Source organism: Marmota monax, unplaced genomic scaffold, assembly GCF_021218885.2.
Source record: "Marmota monax isolate L192 unplaced genomic scaffold, Marmota_monax_Labrador192_F-V1.1 WCK01_AAM20220418_F8-fsc00126, whole genome shotgun sequence".
Classification (NCBI taxonomy): Eukaryota; Metazoa; Chordata; class Mammalia; order Rodentia; family Sciuridae; genus Marmota; species Marmota monax.
The window spans coordinates 5,477,822-5,503,323 of record NW_026695245.1 but is presented as its reverse complement, the minus strand read 5'-3'; the positions used below and the strand labels follow the sequence as shown (position 1 = coordinate 5,503,323).

The 25,502-nt window shown below is 32.7% G+C and overlaps 1 protein-coding gene and 1 long non-coding RNA gene across 3 annotated transcripts in view; one reads left to right on the top strand and one right to left on the bottom strand.

The window, feature by feature from the left end:
* Mib1 (MIB E3 ubiquitin protein ligase 1) overlaps positions 1-25,502 on the top strand; it is a 129,754-nt gene that overhangs the window by 68,238 nt on the left and 36,014 nt on the right. Inside the window, exons 11-12 of the mRNA XM_046433889.2 lie at positions 6,000-6,197; positions 8,325-8,476. Coding sequence (XP_046289845.1) covers positions 6,000-6,197; positions 8,325-8,476 — 350 coding nt within the window. The remainder of the gene's footprint in view (positions 1-5,999; positions 6,198-8,324; positions 8,477-25,502) is intronic.
* Positions 14,957-20,870, bottom strand: LOC124085876 (uncharacterized). Of its 2 annotated transcripts, XR_006849617.2 has the most exons (4): positions 20,730-20,870; positions 20,092-20,267; positions 18,685-18,947; positions 14,957-18,558 (listed from the first exon to the last, which is right to left on the bottom strand). It is a non-coding gene; the product is annotated as an uncharacterized LOC124085876 (long non-coding RNA). The 2 variants fall into 2 exon arrangements; XR_006849614.2 differs by having other exon boundaries at positions 14,957-18,947.

Below are 25,502 nucleotides of genomic sequence, written 5' to 3'. Positions count from 1 at the left end.
AAGAGGATATACAATTAACAAATATGTGAAAAAATGCTCAGTATCTCTATCAATTAGAGAAATGCAAATCAAAACTACTCTAAGATATCATCTTACTCCAGTTATAATTGCAGTTATGAAGACAAACAACAATAAGTGTTGGCGAGGATGTGGGGAAAAAGATACATTCATACACTACTGGTGGGACTGCAAATTGGTGCAGCCAATATGGAAAACAATATGGAGTTCCTTGGAAATCTGGAAATGGAACCACCATTTGACCCAGCTATTCCTCTCCTTGGACTATACCCGAAGGGCTTAATGACACTTTTTAATGACACTAACTCAAAGAGGAAAAACTGCATTTCAAAATTGAATTAAAATGTAAATACAACTGATGGCCCAAGATTAGAACAAAAATTCATGAAAGTCTCATTTTTTTCTAGGATATAAGAATTAACATAGTCTATTAGACAGCACTATAGTTTGTTTTAAGTAGTAGTTCTCACTCAGGGGTATTTTTTTCCTACAGGGTAACTTTTGGAAATGTCTGGAGACATGTTTGATTGTTACACTGGGTGGGAGTAGGGGATTTACTACTTAAATCTATTGGTTGCAAGGTAAGATTGATACTGAATATCCTACATTGTGCAGGATAGCTCTCACAGCAAAGAATTACCTGGCCTAATATGTTGATAGACATAAAGTTAAGAAAATAGCTAATTTTGCAAGTGCACTTAAATTTGTGATTCACTTGCCAAGTTTAAAAAGTAATTTGTTTTTATTAGTCTTTTTATTATTGAAATTTTAAGCACTTGGAAAAATAGAATAGTACAGTGAACCCTGTGTACCCATTACCCCATTACTCTACTTTAGTTGTTATTATTTTTTTGAAAATCTTAACTCCAGCCCCCACTTCAGTTGTTATTAATAACAGGTTTTATTTTATCTATATCTTTTACTTTATTTCCTGCACTGAATTATTTTGAAACACATCCAAATATCATTATTTCATCTAGTAAATATTTTAGTATGTATTCTAAAATATAAGGAGTCTTTTATAAACATTAGCATACCTTTTATCACACCTAAAAATGATAATTAATGTTTATTTTTAAAAATACAATTTTATTAAATTTTTTTGGAATACAATTTTATAACGTAAAACCGAGAAGGAAAAGGAAATGGCCTTTCATCTTTGGTTAGCTCATTCTGTAACCTTTCATTTTTTTCACTTGCTTTAGGAAGTGAGCTCAACATGCTATAGATTGGGGTCTATAATCTATAGACAACAGACGTAATCCAAAAATGCATTGTAAATGTATTTAAAAATATATATATATATATATATATATTTTAGTTGTAGATGGACACAATACCTGTATCTATTTATTTATTTATTATGTGGTGTTGAGGATCAAATCCAGTGCCTCACACATGCTAGGCAAGTGCTCTACCCCTGAGCCACAACCCCAGCCCCTAAAAATGTACTTTTGAAAAACAGCACAACCATTCACTAATGTATTGTCTATGACTGCTTTTTGCAGCAGTTGCAGAGTTAAGTAACTACTTAACAACAAAACCTAAACTATACATACTTTCCAGCCTTTTATAGAAAAGTTTGCTAGCACTCTTATTTAGATGACTGCTGCACTTTTTCAGTTAATTTAAGCTGTTATCAAACTAAATTATGTAGGATATATAGGATTACATTTTTTTCCCTATTTCTTTTTCTTAGGGAAAACTCAGAGCTATTAAGGAAAGTTGATTGTCTCCAGGTATGACCTACTGAGTACCGTAGGATTGTATTCTGTGTCCTCCTTTATAATGTATAGGTAAAGGCATCAAGGACTGTGAGAGCTTAGGTATGTTGATAATAGGTGAGCTAATTTTGGATCTGCCAGGGACTCGGTTTTTTGTTTTTTTTTTTTTAAATAATAGCAAAGGTGTGGAGGTTTGGATGGATGACCACTTTAAAAACGTGCCTTTTTAAATGTTTTCACATGATACAAAAATATGCTTAGGGAATAATAATAGTCTTTGTCATATAACCTGAATTTTAATTGTGTTTTTGCAGTTAGAAAAGTACTGGGCAAAAAGTTAATTGGTAAAAGATTGAGTTTCCCCATTTGTGATAAAGAGTTGCAATGTAGATTAAGAGACATACTTATGATATCATTTATACAACACAGTAGGAATTTAATGTATTAGCATTACCTGTGTTTGACTGTTCTTAGTAAACACTTCTTTCCAGCTGTCAGAAGTAGTGCAGTTTTTCAAGAAACAGATGCTTCTGTTTGATTTTTCTCATCTCATTAATGAAAACAAAATGGCAAAAACAGTTTTGTTTTTTTTAAATGTAAAACTGAGAAGGAAAGGGCAGTTGGGGCTTCAAGATTGAACAGTTTTAAATTCTTTTTTTAAAAACACAAATCAGGATTCAAAATAATAACCAGTGAAATGACTTTAGGTGTACATAGTTTCCAGGTACACATGTTCATTCAAGTTGCTATTAGAGACCTCCCCAAACCTAAGAAAGCCAGTGCTGGTAAAACATGGAATGTTAAAACATAGATGAGAGGAGAAGGGAAGTGTATCACAGGGTGAGAGAGAGACAGAGGTAGATCAGATGTTGAGAGAGGAATCAAGAGAGCCTAGAGAAACCAGACTTCCTCTTTTATAACAACATGATCTCTTGGGAACTAATTCACTTCACTGAGGCCTGCATTAATCCCTTTCATGAGGGTGGCACCCCTGGCTGAATTACCTTCCCATCTCTTAAAGCTCATTTACTTGTCAATATGGTATCAAGGAGCAAGCTTTCAGCACATGAACCTTTGGGGGACAAATCATATGCAAACCACTGTAGTCTCAGGAGATTAAAAAAAGATAAACATCATGCATAGTATCTTTTCTGACCATAATGGGATAAAGTTAGAAATCAGTAACAGTAGGAAACATAAGTAAACCTAGTAAGATTTTCTTTTTAATTTTTATTTATTTTTTTAGTAGTAGAGAGACTTAAAGATTTTTAAACATCAGATTTGTGTTTTACAGAGGATTTTGCCTTGGATGTGAAAAATAGTTTGGGGTAAGAATGCAGTGGATGCAAGGTGAGATTAGTTCAGATAAGTAAGAGTGAAGGTCTGAATTTGTGATAGAGTTGGAGAAGAAAATAGTTTGAGCATCATTTGAGGAATAAAAGCTACAGATTGTGGTGAATGAATATAGACACTCAGAAGTAGTAGATGAATATGATTTATGGATGCTGATTTTGTTGATCATATGGTCTGTGGTTCTGTCAGCCAAGATAGCAAGGACTGGTGCAAGAGTAGAATTTTGAGGGTTGAGAGGAGAAGGGAGCAGAAGAGTAGAAATCAGTTTTATTTAATTTGTGGCTGTTTTACAAACTTTTGGATATAGCCTTGTGGAGGTCACTTTTACCCTTGTCCTGTGTAATTCTCATTTGGTATCACTTAATAGTCACACTGTGGTAGGTTTATTTGGAGTACTTAAGATGGATTCAGAAGAAAGCAACAAGCCTTACAAATTAAGACCGCAGTACAACTCTAGTTTTCTAACATAGAAGAGAGACATGAAAATTAATTCAATTGGAGTATCCTATTATATATGCATATTCCATAATCTTTAAATTTTTTTACTGTATTTCTCTTTGACATACATATATATCAAGGTTTTAAACTTCTTAGTGTTTGATTTTACATATATAAACTGTTGATAGGAATTGCAAAAAGTGGATCAGTAATGGTTTTCTAACAACCATAAATATATTGTAGCTTCATAAATAGTTACAATTTTTAGGCTATCAGTGTTAGTAGATTGATATTCTTTTTTGTTGTTTTGTTTCACATTATTGGGGATTGAACCAAGGGCCTCATATATGCTAGCCAAGTGTCTACCACTGAGTCACATTCACAGTCAACATATATATTTTTTTAATATTTATTTTTTAGGTGTAGATGGACACAACACAACGCCTTTATTTTTATATGGTGCTGAGGATCCAACCCAGGTCCCGCCTGTGCTAGGCGAGCGCTCTACCGCTGAGCCACAATCCTAGCCCAACAGTCAATATTTTTATTTTGAGTCAGCGTCTTAAGTTGCTCAGGCTGGTTTGAAACTTGTGGATCCTCCTACTTCAGCATCTTGAATAGCTGGGATTCTAGTCATGTTCTACCTTGCCGGGCTGTATGCTATGTTTCTGTTTTTAATGGAAGGGTAATCATATGATAAACTTAAAATTTTTAACAGGAAAAAAAAAACATCCAGATTGGAGGTTGGAAAGATCTTAACTCTGAGATTCAGAGATAATGAAATGTATAATGAGAGAGAGAGAGAGAGAGAGTGTGTGTGTGTGTGTGTGTGTGTGTGGTGTGGTGTGTGTATACTTATTTTTCTGGGATAATGTTTTTCTGAGATATTGCTGCTTAGGAAACACAAGAGTTGAATCTTAAATCTTTCATGTGGTTGTTTTCAAGTTCCTTTGTTCTTGATATTTATTTATTTATTTATTTATCTATTTATTTATTTATTTATTTATAGTTGTAGTTGGATACAGTATCTTTATTTATTTTTATATGGTGCTGAGGATTGAACCCAGTGTCTCACATGTGTGAGGTGGGTGCTCTACCAATGAGTTACAGCCCCAGCCCTCGTTCTTGATTTATAGGCAGTAGAAACTCCTAAATTAATTCAGGTCAAAATACTAGTAAGGTAGAAATTTCCAAAGTCAAAGTTTTGCCTTTTCAAGAATGGCTGTTCAACTGTTATAGATTTCTACACAAGTGATTTTGCCTTCAATATGTGTTTGAGAAAATGAAGATAAAAAAATTTTGAATTCAGTAACTGTTTTGAATGATCTATTTGTTTGTTTTAATGTATTTAATCATAACAGTTTTTATCTGTTTATCTTTGCAAAGTAGTTCAGATGATCTTGGGTGACATGGATTTTCAAACCCTTTGCATAAACTAGGGAGTCCATCAGGGATTGGATGCATAGATTGGGAATCATGGCTCTGGAGGAAGTTTTAGAGCATGCCTGCTTGTGGGTATCAAAATTTGGGGTGTAGTATTGATATAAAGACATTACCCTTATAAAAACCTTCCCTATCTGTATCTCTCTAGGAAGGTAATGAGACTTCTTTTGGGTGGAACTAGATATATCACCTTCATGGTATATTTCAGCCTTTTTTTCCCTTAAAAAAAAAAAACAACTGAAACTTTCCTGCCCTCTCTTCAGAAATATGCTTATTATAGAAGATATGGGAATTATATTTGATTTCTCTGAAAGAGTTTTAGCATTTTGGATATATGGAATTTGCAGTTTCATGCTTCATTTTTGTCTTTTAAAGGTGTTGAACTTTTTTTTTTTGGTCCTCAAATATACAAGAGTGTATGGTTACTACTTAGAGGTAACCAGTAATCATTGTTAGCATGTTAATGTATTTATCCCCTTAAAGCTAATTGAGATCACATTGTTTGACATCATTTTTAAAAATGACTCAACTAATTTAGTGTAATTTTTGTGTCATTAAAAAGTCTTGGGGCTGGGATTGTGGCTCAGCGGTGGAGCGCTCGCCTAGCATGGACGGGACCCGGGTTCGATCCTCAGCACCACATACAAATAAAGGCATTGTGTTGTGTCCATCTACACCTAAAAAAAAAATTAAAAAAAAGTCTTTATAAAATATTTTAAATGGCCAAAGAATTATGTAGTTTAACAGTTTCCTAATGATTTAGTATCATGGCTGATAAATTAGAAGCAGTGAAGGATTGGTGACTTAATTACTGGTCAAGTGTTTATGTATGAGATATTGATCTATGTTTATCATTTATCTTTGGAGATAACCACTGTTCAAGCCAGTTTCTAATTATTTTGTTGACTCCACTCTATTATTTCATTTTCCCAATTTAATCTGGTTCTTGATATGTTACTAAGCTTCAAGGTTTGTCTCTCTTTGTTAAATATCACTAATTCAGATTTGAACATTAACATTTAGGATAAAGATGGAGATAGAGCAGTTCACCATGCAGCCTTTGGAGATGAAGGTGCTGTTATAGAAGTACTACACCGGGGTAGTGCTGATTTGAATGCTCGCAACAAGCGTCGACAGACACCACTTCACATTGCTGTCAATAAAGGTCATCTTCAAGTTGTAAAGACTTTATTGGACTTTGGTTGTCATCCTAGTCTCCAGGTAAGACTTTTAAAGAAATAATATTTCCAGGTATTGCCAGCATCCTATTAAAAGAAAGCACTCAGTTCTGTGGTAAGCACTCCTTTGTTACCTTTCTTTTTTTGTATAGCCAGTCACGATAAAGGATACTGGAAGCATAGAATGTCATAAAATTGGCAGCCATTCCTTCCTAGAAAAACTTTTTAAATAAGATGTCTCCCAAAGATTGGGTTTAGGTTGAGGGGTGCAGGTGAGAACTGTTTGAAAAATATCAACTTAGAGACATTAATTTAACTTTATTGATCATGACAGTGAATTTCAGCAGCATAAAATAAGCTATATTGTGCAATAGTTACTTCATAAACTTGAATAATCTTCATTGTAACTTAATTTATCTTAGGGTCTTGGTCTAGGTATTAGTCTAGTCTTTGGAGATTTTCTGATTTGGAAAATAGTGTTTCAAGGTTGATTGACAGAAATGAACCTAGAAGTTGGCAAATTATTATCATGTACTATTTTATTTTACTATTAAATTATTAAGCATTCATACCTTTTTTTTTGTGACAGTGGGGAATTTTAGGTTTAAAGCAAAAATCACCTAAGAAATAATTCTTTCCAGCCACAGTTTAGCATCTAGATGAACTAAACCATATATATAAGGGAAATATAGTCTGTCTTTATGAAGTACTTAGTTCGGTTGTTAAAATTGCCCATATTATGCATGCCTGTCAGGTTGAAATTTGGTATGAATGCTTAATAATTTAATAGTAAAATAAAAAAGTACATAATAATGATTTGCCAACTTCTAGGTTCATTTCTAGATTGTTTTCTGTCATTCCTTTAACAGCACAGGCTTGAAATAGTGTGTTATTTTCCAATAAAGAATGGTATTTAAAACAGTATTTGAATATGTACAAATTACTTTGTTTAAATTGGAAACTCATTGATTAAAACAAAAAGGGGAGAATCATTGAGATCTTAATCTGTTTGTAATTTAGATAATTCACAGCAGCCAGAGAATTTATAGATCTCAGAGAGGTAATAAAGAACAGAAGTTGTGGGAGTGAGAACCATGTTGATACTGACAGGTTCTAGGGTGTAGGCTTAGTGGTTGACAGGATTGGAAGATGGAGAAGGAACTGAGGTGTTGTGTTAATATGTTAAAGAAGAGGGAATTTATATCTATTGAACATTTTTGTCAGAAATTGGAGGCAAGGTTATGTAATGAGAGTGTGAGTTGGGGCTGAGGTAGAGAATTGAGAAGAACAGTGCTACAGGTTTGGAATAGCTGTTGTGGGCATCAGAAAGCAGTACAGTACAGGGACCTGTAGAAGCATATTTGATCATGTAAAGAGCTCATATCAAATTGAAGACTGCAAATTTTCAGTGTTAGATACAGGAAGATAGACAGTAGATGGTTGGGTTGAACTTGGTGTTAGGAATCCCTATGTAGGTGGATGAATATATTGCCTGTATTGACAAACTTTTTCTGTAAAGAAACAGTATTATAGATTTTCATATCTTTTATATCTCTACTATATAGGTCAATCTTGTAGAATGAGGCAGCCAATTCTAGTAAAACTTAATTTACTGTTAAATTTTCCTTTGTACTCGTGTCTGCTTTGACTTACGTAGTCTGTGATCTATTTTAACCATTTATCTTTGGAGATAATCTCTTCCCTGCCCTTTGAAAATACTTTGGTTTATGTTTCTCACATATCACTCCATTATATATTTGTCTCTGGAGCTCTGAAAAACTAGTAATGTTTGGCTCTCACCCCCAGAGATTTAGTTGGTCTGGATAGCAGCCTGGTGGGCCTCAGGAGTTTTAAGAACTCCAAGCAGATTCTAATGTGCAGCCAACACTGAAAAACATTGATTTTAAACTCATTTTTATGGGGCCTGAAACTAGTGTAGGTTCAGTATAGAATTTTGGGGGTACAACAGTGAATGGTGTGACTTTATTTTAATGTATCTGTTTCTTACCTGCATTTACATGTTTAATATAGAGGATGATCACTTACTAATAATTGTTGGATATGGCCTCCATTTCTTTTTCTTTGTTTAATAGTTTTATATGTTACTGTTAGGCATAATGATTAATTGAAGGAGAACTAATGAAAGTCTTTTTAAACTTAAAATAAAAAGGATTCTGAAGGTGATACCCCTCTTCATGATGCCATAAGTAAGAAACGTGATGATATCCTGGCAGTTCTTTTGGAAGCTGGAGCAGATGTTACCATCACAAACAATAATGGATTTAATGCTCTACATCATGCTGCACTAAGAGGAAATCCCAGGTAAAAATGGCACCTTTTACTATTTTAGGTGCCACATAGAAATATTTCCCTATGCTTGGTTCTCTTTTCCCGAGACTGATAAGAAAATAATTTCTGCTAATTTTAGTATTTTATGTCATTTTAAAGGTCTGTATAGAGTATGCCATCGTTTAATAGATTAGTTTTATATTATTTATTTGGTTTTTAAAACTAATACAAATATCATGAAGTGATTAAATATATATTAAATATAGATATAAAATATCAGTAATACTGGCTTATGTCTAAAGGTTTAAAATGCATTTCATTTTGAGATTTTTGTTTCTTCAAAATCATTCTCAGGGTGTTCTCTCTTCCAGTATTATCCATTTGCATGGTAAATATTTTTTTAACTTGCAGCTAAATAAATATAAAATTATCTAATTTTTTATTAACAGTATAATCAATTATATATACTTGTAGTGTAGGTGAACCCTAGTCACTGTTAAAGTACTAGGTGTTGTACTGAAGAAAGGGTTTGCTGGTTAATATTTGAGAAAGTCTGCTTTTGGACAGTCATATTATTTATAAAGGACCTGCAAAGTCCCCAGAAAAGGAGCATGCTTTGCTTTGCTTAACTTTGAGATTTTTATGAATGTATTTTTAAGAACAAATTTACCTTAAGATACATTTTAGGAAATTCTGCCTTATTCTCCTTATATTTGAATCAAGCCTACATAGTATGACTGAGGAAAATGTTCACTTTGATAATTCTGTCTATCCTGAATTCTTATTCTTTGGTTCCTGTTTTTACGTATGTTTCCTTCTAAGTTTTTGCCTTTTTTTTTTCTTTTAAAGCTTCTTAGGATCACCACTAGAGGGTGATCACAGAAAACAGAAAGATTTTATTGCTGTTGCTTGTTGATGTTCATAAGAGTGGGTATATAATATAGGATGAAATGAGTGACCATATTTTAGATATTGTCTTGAATTTTTTTATATTACAAATATTTTAACACTTCATACTTTTTCATGTGAAGGAGATAGAATACTATTATACGTTCTGTGCCCTTCAATTAAAATTGGTGATGATGATAATGATAGCACCTGCCTCTAAGAAGTACTTTACATGTATTATCTTACTTAAGCCTTGATCCTTTCAGCAACACCCCTCCTCAGCCCTTTCAGTAGCATTTTGGGAAGAGATTAATATCCTTTTTTCATAGATGAAGATTGTAAGGATTATGAGGCTTATAGCAATGAATTTACTTATCCAAGATTATGTAGCTGATTAGAAGAACAGCTAGAATTCTAGCAGAGTGTGATTTTAGAAACATAGCTCTTAAAGCACTTTACTGTTTTTATTATTTATGGTCTATATATGAGAGGAGGACACAAGGACAACGGATGATTTAACCACAAATGGTGTATAGTGCATCATTCCTCTTGCTACCTCATTGCTAAGGGTTCTTTGACTGCTCTCACTAATTTCAGTATCCAGTTCAAAAATTGTTTATTCTATGAATCTTTCCAATCCATTCCAGTCTTTCTATTCCCACTGTTGTTTACCTAATAAATTACTTATAATTTTTATTTAGACTATTACAGTATCTTTCTAAATATTCTTCTGAATTTAACTTTTCATACAGTTATCATTTTAAAAGCATAGATCCAATGACATCCCTTACTTGTTCTCAGTTAGTAGTTTCCTATTATACATAGTAAAATCTGTATACCTTAGCTTGGCATTTATATCCATCTCTGATATGTCTTGACCTGGACAGAATTTCTAACTTTTATCTGCCACTAGTTTAAGTTCTTTTGCCTACCTTGCCCTTTAGCTATTTTATATTTTACACTGTTTTCCTTTACTAAAAGATGCTAGTTGCTTTTTTCCTTTTTTTAAAAGCATTTCTATCATTGGAATGCACTTGCGCTCTCACTCTTTCTCTCTCTTCCTTTTATTGTGGCCATCTTTTCTCCAGCACCTCCTCGGTTTCATCATTGGCATTATTTTCTGTTTGTTCTTTATTTCCTTTTTCTGTATTGCATGTGCTATAATCTGCCTAATGCTATCTGTTACTATTGCATTTCTGTGTTTTCTTTTAAAATTGTGGGTGCTCATAGGCATCTGTATATCCTCCACAATGCTTGGAGTAAAATAAGCACTTAATAAATGTTACTCTTAATTTGACAGTAAGGACAGTATAAGATTTCACAAGATATTATATGATTAATTATAGAATGCATTTTGTGTGGAAACTGTTGAATTCAAGTAGAGCAGTCACTTCAAATAAGAATGGTTAGAGTGCTGGGGTTGTGGCACAGTGGTAGAACTTTTACCTATCAAGCATGAGGCACTGGGTTCTGTCCTAGGCACCACATTAAAAAAATAATAATAAAGAATGGTTAGAAAGATATTTTATTGGGAGAATTTAGATTACAGTATTAAATAGTATTTTTAAAAATTTTTTTAGTTGTTGTTGACGCAATATCTTTATTTATTTATTTATTTATATGTTGTGCTGAGGATGGAACCCAGGTTGTCACACGTGTTAGGCGAGCGTTCTTCTGCTGAGCCACAACCCCAGCCCCTAAACCATAAAGTATCAAACCACAAATTTTAACTAGAAATAAAAATGTTTTAGGAAACAAACATTTTTAAATATTTTGAGTTGTTACTTTTTTTTTTTTTTTTTAAGGTGCTGGGGATTGAACCCAGGGCCTTGTGCATTTGAGCCAAGCACTCTATCAACTGAACCCTCCAGTTGTTTCATTTTGATGGGGAGTAGGCATGGTATATTCAATAATGCTAGGCCTATGCAGAAGAAATATGTTTTCTTCTATTTCTTCAAGTATTCCCTAGAAAATAATTCTTGTCAGGTGACATTTCTTAAAAAAGGAAAAATGCTTTCATTCTATAACCAAGTGGTGTTTCAGTTAAAGCTTTGTGCCTTGTTTAATCCTCTGTAAAACATTTTAGGTAATTATGACTATAGGTTGATAGAGTGTGATTTTAGTTGAACACCAAGGAGCATCAGAAAATGGTACAGTTTATGTATCAGTTGTAATTGCAAGTTGGGATGTTTTGAGTTCTGTTTCATATCATATTTTCTTTTCTGTAATGACCAGTAATGTCAAAAGAAAGAAGGAACCATTTTTAGTGGACTCAGAATAAAAAACAATAATATTGAACTTCTTTGGCCTTTACTGTTATTTTAGAAAAGCAGATATAGTACTTTATTATTTCCAGAACTTAACCTGCCATTTTTGGATAAAATATTAAATATAAATATGATTAATAAATGTACAAACACTTTTTCCTTACTTATGAGCATTTTATAGTTTATAAATATTAATTAATCTAATACCTTCAATTTTTAATGTTTCAGTTTTGTCCTTGTGATTCCTGTTTTAGTCTGAAGTTATGCTTATTTAATATAAATGGCTTAACTTTTGGATTTCACATATAGTTCATTTTAATTGCAATTGATTTACTTTAGTTAGTGTAATTTTTAGCTACTTTTGTGATTTTTTAAAATTTATTAGAATGTATTTTTTCTATAGTATATTAGTTACAACACTGTGAGTGTAACAGTACCAGCAGAAGAATTTGTTTATAATTATTTCCATTTATTATGATTAAAATGTAAGAAAAGTTCACAAAATTTACATGTGGATGTGTATATATGTGGAATTTAAGTACAATTCTATCCCCTGGCTTTGCTATTAGTTAGCAATAGTAATTTTTCAGCAATGATCAATAACACAGTAGAGTTAGTTACTGGATGTGCTTTTTTAAAGAAAAAATCATTATCCCAGTCTTTAAAATGTGTATAGATATCCTATATTTTTGAAGGATGTACTTTGAAATCTAGATTTCAAAGGTTCAGATTAATATAGATATTAAAATTTCAAAACTGATCTTGATGTTTCCTCATCGTATGATGGCAAATGAGTAAAGACATTAAAAATTTTGTTTATTTATCTATTTATCTATTTATAGTTCACTTGACCACTGAGCCACTATTTTGTATTTTATTTAGAGACAGGGTCTCACTGAGTTGCTTAGCACCTTGCTTTTGCTGAGGCTGGCTTTCAACTCCTGATCTTCCTACCTCAGCCTCCCAAGCCACGGGGATTACAGGCATGCACCACTGTGCCCAGCAAAAGTTATTTATTTATAATAAGGCCATCTGCTTCTTCTTTTTCTGTTCTTTCTTTTTTTTTTTTTTTTTTGATACCAGGGATTGCATCCAGGGGTTTTTAACCAGTGAGCCACATCTTCAGCTCTTTTTATTTTTTATTGAGACAGGGTCTCACTAAATTGCCGAGGCTGGCCTTGAACTTGTGATACTCCTGACTTGGCCTCCCAAGTTGCTGGGATTACAGGTGTGTGCCATCACGTGTGGCAGCCATTAGTTTCTTTTAGAATATAAGTTTCACTATGAAACACAGTATGCTTTTGGTCATTTATAAATTTGGTCATTTGCTCCATTTATAATTTGGTCATTTGCTCCATTTTAGAATAGCATTTATGTTTTAATATAGTTTTTTTTGTTTTTAAGAAATTTTAACTATCAACAATACTGTTTATAAATTCTGATATTTGGCATTTATTTATTTAAAAACATTTTTTTGGTGGTGCTGGGGATTGAACTCGGGGCCTCCTGCTTGCCAGGCATGTGCTCTATTGCTGACTTATATCCCCAGCCCCATATTTGATATTTATAGAGACATTTTCCCCTGCAGTTCAGTTGTCTTATCTTCTGTTTCTGTTGTTTTTATTTTTCCATACATTTCTGATTTAAATAAAGAGCAGAAATTATTTCTGCTGACAACAATGAAAACTAAATTTCTTTGAATTATGAATCAGCATGTTACTTACGTACTCTCTGTTAGGATACTGTATTTTAGCTGCCTTTAAGTTTGCAGAGTTCCCTTACAGGCATGAAAATGTAGTTTTCTCTGCAGAGCTGGCAAAAATAATAAGTATTTGGGGGGAACTGATACCATTATACAGATATTTTATATATAATTTTTAAAATATAAATTGAATGTTAAAAGTAACAATACATGTTACTGTGTAATATGATATACTTGTTTTCAGTTTTGTTCTATGATACCTTCATAGACAGTTTTCATTTGTTCATTTATTTATACCCACAAAGAGGCATGATAAATCATATTGAGTATGTGAGTTTTCCCTCTAGAACATTATGATAGCTTTATTTAAGTTTATCAATTTCAAAATACAGTCTTAATGGTAAATGAGACTATATTGAATATAGGAAGATTTGATAATCTGAAGAAGACCTGTCTTGGTGTTTAATGCTTTTCTTTTCTTTATAATTCTAAACAGCTGAGGGCTGTACAAAAAATAGCTGAAAATCTATTGCATAATTGTATACTTATAGTGTGTCCCTTTTCTCTAATGTGTTATCATGCATCTACTCTCAAACAGATTTCTTTTAATAAATGCTTATAAATAATGTGACTGAGATATAATTAATGTAAGCATGAAGTTCTGTTAGCTTGAACACAGTGATGATATACATTTATATATACCTTTCTTTGCCCACTTTCTTTTAGGGACACATTTTCACTTTGAAATAGAGGAGGGGTCAGGATTTGAGGATTATGTGAACATTTGGGTTTTCTAATTACTGTTGCTTGCCTTTAGTAATATCCATTAGTTGTTGAAATGTTTCTTTCTTATTAAAGAACATTAAATTAACTGAAGTTATTAAGAAAATTAGGTGGATGTTGGATCACTTGTCATTTTTCCCCTTAGTTTTTCTCCACTGAGACATAGACGTGTGTGTGTGTGTGTGTAATTTTTTTTTTTTTTATAAAGGACAAAGAAGACTGAAAAGTAATAAAATGTTTTATTAGGGCTGGGGTTGTGGCTTAGTGGTAGAGTGCTCACCTAGCACTTATGAGGCACTGGGTTCAATCCTCAGCACCACATAAGACTAAACAAAATAAGGTATTGTGTCCATGTACAACTAAAAAAATACTTAAAAATGTTTTATTAGTAGAGAATTTCATTTTACAACTGAGGAAACAATTATGGAGAATTGAAATAACTTTATGAGTTAAAAGTAGCAATACTTAGCATTTTCTTTTTTGAACATCACAGATCTTTATGATTCAGGGTCAGAAGAACTATATGCTTATTTACTTAAGTCTCCTTAAGATATCCTACGTTTTCTCTCCCTTTCACTTTCTGCTAACATTCATATAAAATGGTGAAATTAAAGGCTAATCCTATGAAAGATAGTGACTCAACATTCTAGGGTGTTACTTTATTTATAGTTTTCTTTAATTTAAAATATATCCATGTCCATGTGAATCATGGGTCAGTAATATGTATTGGCATTCTAATGATATTTTCAGGTGAACTTCCGAGATATTTCCTTCCTTTAAAAGAAGTTTTTAATTTTTATAATGAAGCATAGTTTGCATTTCATTATTATATCTTGTCTGAAGAATAAGAAATTTAATACCAAGAGACCATAATTAAGTAAAATTATTTTATTTGAATCCCTTAAGTCATTTGCACATTTTTCATAAAGCTTTTTATAAACATCTTTACTATAGTCTTTTCAAGTAGAATTAACAGTTAACAATTTATTTTATTTTATCCACAGTATGAATAACTTAAGGTGAAATTAGTTGACAGGTAACTGATATTCATGAGTGAACCGTCGTCTCTCCTGTAGTAATCAATGCATAGCTACAGCTGGTTGAAGGGGACCAAATCCATTGAAGAGGCGATTTGGTTCCATTTTACCAGCTTTAGCAAAGCATTGTAGTGCTGCCAGTTTGGGATCCAAAACAGTTAAATGCTTTTCATTTATAAAAATAATAGTTATGGGCCATCTACAAGTGTTAAAAGTTTCCTGTCAATGCTTTAGTCATTAAAATAAAATTTTCTGTTTTGAAGGCAACGTTTCCTACTATATCCTACTCTTAAAATTTGGAAGTTTCTTCCTTTTAACACATTTTTAATGCATTAAGGAATTATCATTGTACATCTTTGTTTTAACAGCTTTGCTTAATTCTTAACTGTAAGCAGTAACCTCCTTCAAAACCAGCAACATTTAAAAGAACAAATAGACCTGGATATACTTTAGAGTAATGTTTTCTACTTATCTCTAGGCATTTAACCATATTCTTTGGTTAAACTAAAAGTTGGGGAAGAGTAATGTTAGTCAAACATTTCTACTGCCACTGCTTTTTTTAGTAGTATAGTTGAGGATTAGTAGCAAGTTGGTGATGGGGTGGAGGAATATGAGTGGCCTTAGGAAAATCCGTGCCCTTTGGTTTATAAATAGATCACACATGAATTCAGTGTATTGCTTGGACTTGGTGGTGGGAGGAACTGCTGCGCATGCCAGCTCATTTTACTTTGGTTTTGCTTATGTAGGGTTGCTAATAATGGGTCGGTAACTTAACTCTTTTAATGATTATTTCCTTGACTAAATTCTTCATCATTTTGAGTAGATTGCCTAGTTAACTTCTTATTATCAACATTGATTGTAGCTACAATCCATGAATTTTGAGTATTAAAATGTACCATGTATTCTGTTGAACACATGCTGCTGTGCTGCTGTCTGGGGCTCTAGTGTACCAAATTTATTCACTCATTAAACTGTTTATAGAACTTGAAATAAAAAAAATCTATGATGTAAACTTTGAAATCAGTACTTTAAATTTGTTATAACATGGTTTTAGTGTTGAAACTTGCATAAAATACAACTCTGGTAAATTATAAAATAATGTCTATAAAATAAGACTCAATGAAATATAGAGAGTAAAAATTTTTTATAGTTACTGTTTTGAACTGAAGTGGGAGAAGGTCAACACTATCTTGGGCAACATTCAAATAATTCTGAAGGGTATTCTGCATCTGTTGGTTCTTAAGTATCATGCTGCTGGTGAAATTAATGTCACTACAGTTCTTTCTATCATTTATTTGTGAAACAGGTGTTAAATGGCCTGAACTTAAGTGCTGAAGATAGCAATAACACTGGCTTCTAATTATAGTAGTTATATGGGAGCCATTTAGCAGATCCAGTTGCTCAAGTGTGCTTTTGGATGGCAGTTCAGTTTCATATACTGGCCATATCGGGGCAAGGAGAGACCATGGGAAAAAAATAGTACAGCATTTGATAATGTCAGCATCTGTTATCCCTGTCAGGGAGACAGTTGAAATGTTTGAGTTACACCAGTGTCAGCAGATGCCCAGAGTTTAACATGTACTCAGTTAAAAATGAACAGCTGATCTAAGTGATGGATGTGACATTTTAGAGTGATTGAAAATATTCTGATATATTAAGCTAAATTTGTAAGCACCAGAATCAGTTTATAATTTTTCTTCATAAATAAATATCCTATCATTTTATTTTCTAAGGATTATATCTACTCAGTATTATAGAAAAGAAATTCTTAGTTGCTGGAATGTTTAAAAAGAATTATTAAAACCTTTTATACTTGAAGAATAAGTTCATTACAAAACACGAGTAGAATAATATCCGTTGAGTAGTTTATAGAACAAACTCTACTTCTGAGGCATATATTTTCATTTGGTATTTAGGATATGTACAGTAAACTTAGTGGAATATGAAGCATTGGCATTTTTCTTGGTGGATGTCCAGAAGGGCTATGTTTAAATGAGTTAAGATTTGAATTAATTTCTTTGAAAATGAATAATTTCAAAACATGCTTTTTATAATTTCCAATAAATGTGCAATTATATACATGATACTATATTTAATAAAATAATTCATTTTTAATAATTGGATGAAATGAAAATCACCTTTCTATTGACTAAGTATCTTATTAAATAGAGAAAATTAACTGTAATATAACCTATGGTCATTTCTTTTCAATTTCTGACACAAAAATTTAAAATAATATATACTTTTTTATATGTATTAATATTTCAGTTGAAATAACTTTTAATAAGAAATAAGAATCATGAATACTAGTATCTTTTCTTTTTTCTAACTTTATAATAGCTTAAAATTATCAATTATTGCTAAGAACGTTATAATTTTTATAACTATACAAAATAGACTAACATGCTAAATATAGTAGATCTATTCTGTCTGTAAAAATGGAAATATAACTAATAAAAATGGTTATTCTGTCTGTATAAGTTGGCTCTTGATTATAGTATTTTCATTTTATATGCCCCTGTTGGAGAAAGCCGATTCAAAGGTAATACTATCTTTTAAAAGTTTGGCAGTCGGTTACCAGTATACCCTCTTGACTTATTTTGGTGGCCCAGCATCTTGTCATTTTTTTTTATCTTTTATTCTTATGTTTTAATTATTTTAACATAGCATTTAATAATGATATTAGGTTAAAAACTTGATAAACTTGCAAAGGATAAGGGCCACTTCTTTTTGTACAGAGTTTTACTTAAATGATAATCTTTTAGAATTATGACTTTCTATAGCTATCAACAAAGAAAACAAAACAATGAAAACTTTAGCTCAGAAATTTTTCTAATATTAATAATTATAAATTTACCAAAAGTGAAAAATAGCCATTAAAGCCTTAGTGAAGTCAGCTTTTGTCATTGTCTTATTTTTCCTACTAAATCTGTTGGCTCTACTAATGTGGTATACTTAAATCAAAATCAAATTGTGGAGGCAGAAAATAGATCATGTGTATTTCTTAGTCTTTTGTGCTAGTAATCTGTTTTTCCTGTTATGGTCATTTAAATCATGTGAGTACTCAAAAAATGTAAAATGTACTGTTTTAAACTTTAATGTTTAAAAATGAGTTTCATTATAATTTGAATTCTACTTCAGTAGAACTTTTACTTTACAAAGTATAAATCATAGGGATGTTTAGTTTCCATCTATAAGTAGTAGGTATTTTTTCTTTGGTGTTAATATCGCTAAAGGTCATCTACTTGAAAATAGGTTAATTTACCATATGAAGGTCATTCATGTAGAAAGAAGCCAGGGCTTCTTTTAGCATTTAGTTCTCTCTTGGTGGCTTATTACCTACCAAAAATACATACTTCTTTACATTCCATAGCATTGTATGTTCATATGGGTACATAAAGAAGTATGTGCTCTGAGTAGGTATTACTAAGTTGTTAGCTGTAAAAACACAAAATATCTTATTTTTCCTTCTGTTAGTAAAACATTGAGCTTATTCATGTATTACAGTGGTAGATTATTTGCAGGCATTAACTTATCAAAGACTAAACTTTATAACAAATTTACCTGATCATGTCATTAATTCCACTTGTGGTTCCTTGTTCTTGATGGATATAAACATTTCTAAACATTTTGAGCAGTTAACGTTGAATTTTTTTCTGGTTTGGTTCTTTTTTTGTAAGACATTGATAAAATCAGTGGAGTTTTATAGTGTATTTCAGAAGTTGGTAAGATCAGCCTAATCTTTCTTCTTTATAGACTTCAGAGAATTTCTTCTTCTTCTTTCTTTCTTTCTTTCTTTTTTTTTTTTTATAATTTGCTTCTAGATCCTGGAAGCAGATAGTAATTAATTTGGCTCGAATTCTTTTTAAAACCAGATACCTTATTTAAAAACTTAACTAATTAACCAATTAGCACTTCTAGAATTGACTCAACAGTTGAAACAAGGAGAAAAACCAGGTCTTTTGAGCATGTGTGTGAAGTGAACCTTTAAAAATGGTGAATTTTTTTTTAGTTTTTTTAAGGTGGTAGATGAGAACTTTTACTCATTTGAAAACTTCTTTGTCATTTCTTTGTCTGTTAGTTTTTTTTTTTTTTTTAACCAGAATTCTGTGCTTCTATGCTTTTGTTTGGGTGGAATACAAATTCAGATAATTGTATATAAGTGTCTAATTTTGTTGAGTTTATTCTTTTCAGTAGAAAGGAAAACTACCAAAACAGTTAACTTTTTCAAAGTCTTACATAAAAGAACTGAAAGGCTTTAACCTCTGAATACCTGGATTTTAGGTGCTTGATATTTAGCATGAGAAAAAATTATAAAGTTGGTGAGTAGCCTTTAATTATTAATTACATTCAAATGTTAATTTAGAAGAAAAACCTCAAAAAAATTTAGATTTGGCAAAGGAGGAAGGAGGACAGGGATGGTAGGATTTCTGCAGCCTGTGATAGAAAACTAGTGCAGCTCATAAGGAGCAAATCCGAACAGCAATAGATAGCCCAGAACTACAGCAGTCAGCATTGCAGCATTAGAATTACACCATGCACTTTCTGATTTATTTTTGTGGCCAATTAATAGTAAGTATTAAAAAATATTTTGTAAACTGTATGTTTCTTGGTTGACTAAATTTTAAATAGACACTAGTTTTTAAAAGTTAGCATACCTTGGAAATACAGATGCAGAGTTACTTTATTTAAAACCATCATTTAATCTGAAACAATAAAAGCTAAATCTTTAATAATTTAGGCAACAGAGATAGCCATTCTTTTAATATTGCGCATTTTTGAGATTAAGAGTTATTTGCTGTGATATTTATACAACATTTCTTTTCATACTACCTAATCTCTCAATTTGAACTGTGAAGTTAGCTGTGCCCAGGTAGCGTTTAATAATAAAGGCATATATCCAGTCAATGATAGGTAAACATGCAAAAAGTCATAAATGTCCTTAAAAGTACAGGCCTTGTATTGTTTTACCTGGAAGCTTACTGTCATGCAGCATTTGCAGCAAGGAGAGAGGTAATGACCTAGAGAGTCACATAAGCTGCAGCCATCTCATCTTGATTGTTCCTTCACTCTATTTGCTGATTCAGCACTTCTTTTTATGAGCCGGATGAAGTAAGGGGATTGTATCAGTGAACAGAGAACGTCACCTTTTAAGATAAATTTGAAAACAAATGAATAAACAGCATATAACTTACTTTTCTCCTTCCCCTTAAAAGACAAAAGCTAAAATAAAATTGAATCTATGTTGGCCATTTGCTTTGGAATGTTACATACTACTTATTACACAGATATATAGAGAAAGTTAAGTAACCAAGGAAGTTTTTGCTACAATGGCCAAGAAAATGTACTTAGTTTATTTGTTAGACGAAATGCTTCAGAATGGGGAAAAACTTGCAAAGGAAGTTAATTTTATAATATAAAAACACCAAAAACCGAAGCACACCTCACTCCCCCCAAGTAACTATAAACATTCATCCTGTTTTCCTTTGCCCACCAGAGTACATTGGGTTCTTCTGACTCCTCAGGAAGTATTCTGCATCTTTCTTGCTTTGAGATTATTTTTGGTTTTGATTTCCCAGGATTAAATGGTAGATCTGTAGTGAAGCTACCTTGTCATATCCAGAGGTCAAGTCTGCAAGCGAGGTCAGGACTTCCACATGGTCACTACAGAGGCTAACTTATATTCTTCCCTCAGTGACCACAGGCTAAACTGTTACAGCTTTATAGGCAGCTAAGCATTTGAAACATGCACTCCAGGCAAACAGGCTCCCCTGTGCCTCTCTCTTCCCTGACCATATTTAGTCAACCATAGCAAAAAATAGTCTCTCAGCTGTCGATTGTCGATCCAAAAGCTGAGGAAGCCTCTATCTTGCTTTCTGCCTATTGATTGTTCATCCTGCAGTCCAAACACTGCTTTGCCATTTGTCCTGCCCTTTTTTTTTTTAAAGTATTGCCAAATAAAGCGGTCTCTCATGTTTCCACTTGCATTTCCCAGATTTTTACTGAGCTTGCGCTGAGGCTAGGAAAGCCTCATGCGGCTGTCACTATACTTAGAAGCACTGCAGAGCAAAAAGGAAAAAAATTACCCTCGCTACTAGCAAGACAGTCTTTAGACAGAAAATCCCTCTGCTGCCAAAATACATTTTCTAACCTAAATTTTCTTCGTAAAAATGTTATGGATGGTAACATTTTATATTGGCTGAAGGCCTGAAGGGATTTTTTTAGGGTTTTATTCTGGGCTAGTTATTGCTGTACATGCTTTTTAAATTTATTGAATGATATTTGAATGGGAAATATGTGGAAATGGTAAGCAGAGTCTGTATATTGATGATAGAGATCATTAAGTGAGAGTAGTATATAAGTGAAATCTTGGAAATGCTGTTTAAAATTTTGAGTACAGTGTCAACTAATTTTAGGTAACTGTTGGTAGTGTTTAGTGAAAAATGGCCCAGGCAGCTTTCGAGTAATATTTTTATATTGAAACTAAATATACACATAGAAGTGTTAAAATGCAGTTTATTATGAATTAAATTCTGTTTTATATTCAAATGTGAAGGTTTTTTCCCCCCCTCCTTTTACAGTGTGATGGTTACTTAATTTTCTGAAATAACACTTAGGTAGGATCATTGCATGCTTTATCATAATATTTATGAACCTGTCTATAACTTTGGTATATTTGGTATATTGTATGTCTCAAAAAAACACCAACAAACTTCTGTTTTAAATTATAATAGCATAGTACCAATAAATTTTAACATAGAAGCTTATTTTTAATCAAAAGCAAAAACCATATTAAAACATCAAATCCAGTAAACCAATGGAGATATAGTTTAAAATCTCACAAGCCTAAAAATGCCCAAGAAAAATTAGTCATACCTGGTTCTTAATTACATTCTTTTACAAATTAAGAATTGTCACAAAGTTCATTCTCCTGAAAGGGAAATATGTCCTTGACATTCTTTTTGTCTTTAGCACTTAATACCCTAGCAGTTTAATTATTTTGCATGGTTGTTTTAAAATAGTGACATAAGGAAAATGCTTCTGTAAATATCTGGCAATTTTAAAGAACTGGCTTTCCTCGATGTTGAAATAATTTTACACATATTATGAGATGATAGGCCTCAATGTGTATAGAAGGTTAATTTTGGGGGCTCCTAGAGAATCCCATTTTTGCTATTTCATAGCAGTGAACGTATTTTTTTTAAGCAAACATATACTGTGTGCCAGGCACTCTTATTTTTTATACATATTAATTCATTTAATTTCCATAACAACTCTATGGAGGTATGTTTTATGATTCTTCTAATATTTTACAGGCGAAGAAATGGGGTCATAGAAATTAAATAATCTGCTCGAGTCGTTAGCCATTCTGATGAGAACTAGAATTTGAGCTCAGGTAGTTTGGCTTCAGTCTGGGAGCTCTTCACTTTATGCCATGCAGCTGCTCATCCGTAGTAATGAAATGAATTTGAGAATTACTATTCTTGGGGACTCAACAGTCAACCAAAAGTATAATATGTTACTAATGTCCTTGTTGTAGCATATTCAGAAAGATGAATGTTCATTTGCTTGCTTTTTCATTTGTTCTATCCAACAAAATTTGAGCTTCACATACTAGGTATGCAGAGTATTCTTTTTTGAATGAAATGCATTCTAGTTTTATAGAAACCTGCTTTTAGAAGAGCTAAAAGAACTATTTGTGATTGTTCAACTTTCTTAATAAATTCCTTTGTAAATTCTCGACTAACCTGCTTTACCTATTATTCGAGAAATTGTTCATTAACTTAGCAAGCATTTGTTGAACACCTAATGTGTGCCACAATACTATTCTAATGTGTTTTTACATTAAGTAATAATAATTTGTAAGGCTTTCACAATTTAGTTGCTGTTGTGTTTGTTTTGTTTTTTTAAATATTGCCTGTATTTGAAGAAAGACTTTAGAGACAGCATGGTAAGCCCTAAAAATTGACCCAGTGCCATTTGAATGCTACATACCAATGTAGACAGCTGCTTGTCCTCTCTACTTCTTAGAACTCATTTGTTCATCATTCAGCAAACGTTTGAATACTACCATGTGCCAGGGATTATGCTAGGCACCACTGTTAGTTGTTCCGGAACTTAATGCTTCTTTGGCACTATTCACAAATGCCTGCTTAACTGGTAGTAAGATCTTATCTTTAAAACATCCATGTCCTTAACCTTTTGGAAAACATCCAATTGGGAAATAAGGAAGAGTGAGCATTAAGAAAACTATTACCAAATCTCATATATTCCACTCCACAGGTGAGAGTCTGTTGGCTTAATAAGATCATTGATTTATTGAGCTAGTAATACCTTTATCCCAGTAATTTTGTGGACCTAAGCTTGAAGCATAATAGTCTGTCCTGTTAAGTAACTGAAGTTCTACGGTGAACAACCTGCAGTTGTCTTTTTTTTTTTTTTTTTAAAGAGAGAGGGAGAATTATTTTTTAATATTTATTTTTTAGTTTTTGGTGGACACAACATCTTTGTTTGTATGTGGTGCTGAGGATTGAACCCGGGCTGCACGCATGCTAGGCGAGCGTGCTACCGCTTGAGCCGCATCCCCAGCCCTCCCGCCTTTTTTTAAAAATATTTTGTTTTTTAGTTGTAGTTGGACACAATACTTTTATTTTTATGTGGTGCTGAGGATTGAACCCAGTGCCCGCACGTGCTATGTGAGTGCTCTACCGCTGAGCCACAACCCCAGCCCCTGACCTTCTTGATTCACACATATTGTGTGTTCCCAAAATGCCTGACCTATGGAAAGAAAGGAGGCAGGTTGCTTTGAATTGCTGACATTACATAAGGGTTAGGGAACCAGGGGCTGTTTTGCTTCCCTTTCTCTTAGCTCAGTTTGCAAGGTGGGTCCAAAGATAAGCTGTGTTTGTTTTTTTTTTTTTTTTTTAGGTTCTGTATTATTTGTTTTTGTTTATTTTTTGAGGTGTCATCAATTTGTAATTAAGATGAGGAGACAGTATACAATATATATTGTGTCCAACTACAACTAAAAATGAAATATTTAAAAAGCGAGCTGCAGGTTGTTCACAGTAGAACTTCAATTACTTAACAGGACAGACTATTAAATAAAGTCTCTTAATGGAGACAGAAACTAATGTACCCCAAATCTCCAGTGTAGAAAAATTTTAAATAATTTATGTTGACATTCCACTCTCAAGGAGGTGGAACATAACTTCCCATTCCATCATTGTGGGCTGGGCAAAATGACTTCCTGTCAAGAGCATGGTATAGGAATAGGGACGAAAGTAGCTTTATAGTTGAGAAACCTGACAAACAGTGCTTCAGCCATGTGATCAAGGTCAGCATCAAGAGTGATATATCATGTGGGTAGTATGTACCTTGTTATGATATGATAAACAGGCACTTTATGTGACCTTCCTCCCAAGAACCCAGACCCCCAGTGTAATCAAAAAGCTATCAAATTCCAGCTGAGGAACATTCTAAGGAAAAGGCCCAGTTATTATTCCTCACACTTCTCAGAGTCATCAAAAACGAGGAAAGTCTGAATAACTGTCAGAGCTAAAGGGAACCTGAGGAGATACAATTGTAATATGTTGTAGTCTAGTGCAGAGAAAAAAATTAAATACAGTGAATTTTCTATAAATCTAAAATTTGTTCTGAAAAAGTTTATTTAAAGCGCAGAGGGCTAGAGGTATGGTTTAGTGGTAGAGTACTAGCCTAGCATTAGTGAGGTCCTGGGTTTGATTTGTAGCACCACAAAAATGAACTAATGAAAGACTGAGTGAATGAATAACAACAGAAATTAACCCATCTACTCTTTTATTTCTTATAATTATACATGACAGTAGAATGCATTTTGATATATCATACATAAATATAGTATAACTTGTCATTCTTGTAGTTGTACATGATATAGAATCACACTGGTCATGTAATCATATATACACATAGGGTAATAATGTTTGATTCATTGTACTATCTTTCCTATCCCTATACCCCCTCTCCTACCTTTATTCCCTTTTAATCCAAAGTACCTCTATTCTTCCCTATCTTCACCCTCCTTATTGTGAGTTAGCATCCACATATCAGAGAAAACTTCGGCTTTTGGTTCTTTGGGATGGGCTTATTTTGCTTAGCATGATATTCTCTAGCTCTGTCCACTTACCAGAAAATGCCATAATTTCATTCTTCCTTATGACTGAGTAATATTCCCTTATGTATATATACCACATTTCTTTATCCATTCATCTGTTGAAGGGCACCTGGGTTGGTTCCATAACTTAACTGTTGTGAATTGAGCTGCTATAAACATTGATGGTTGTGTTACTGTAGTATGCTGATTTTAAGTCCTTTGGGTATAAACCAAGGAATGGGATAACTGG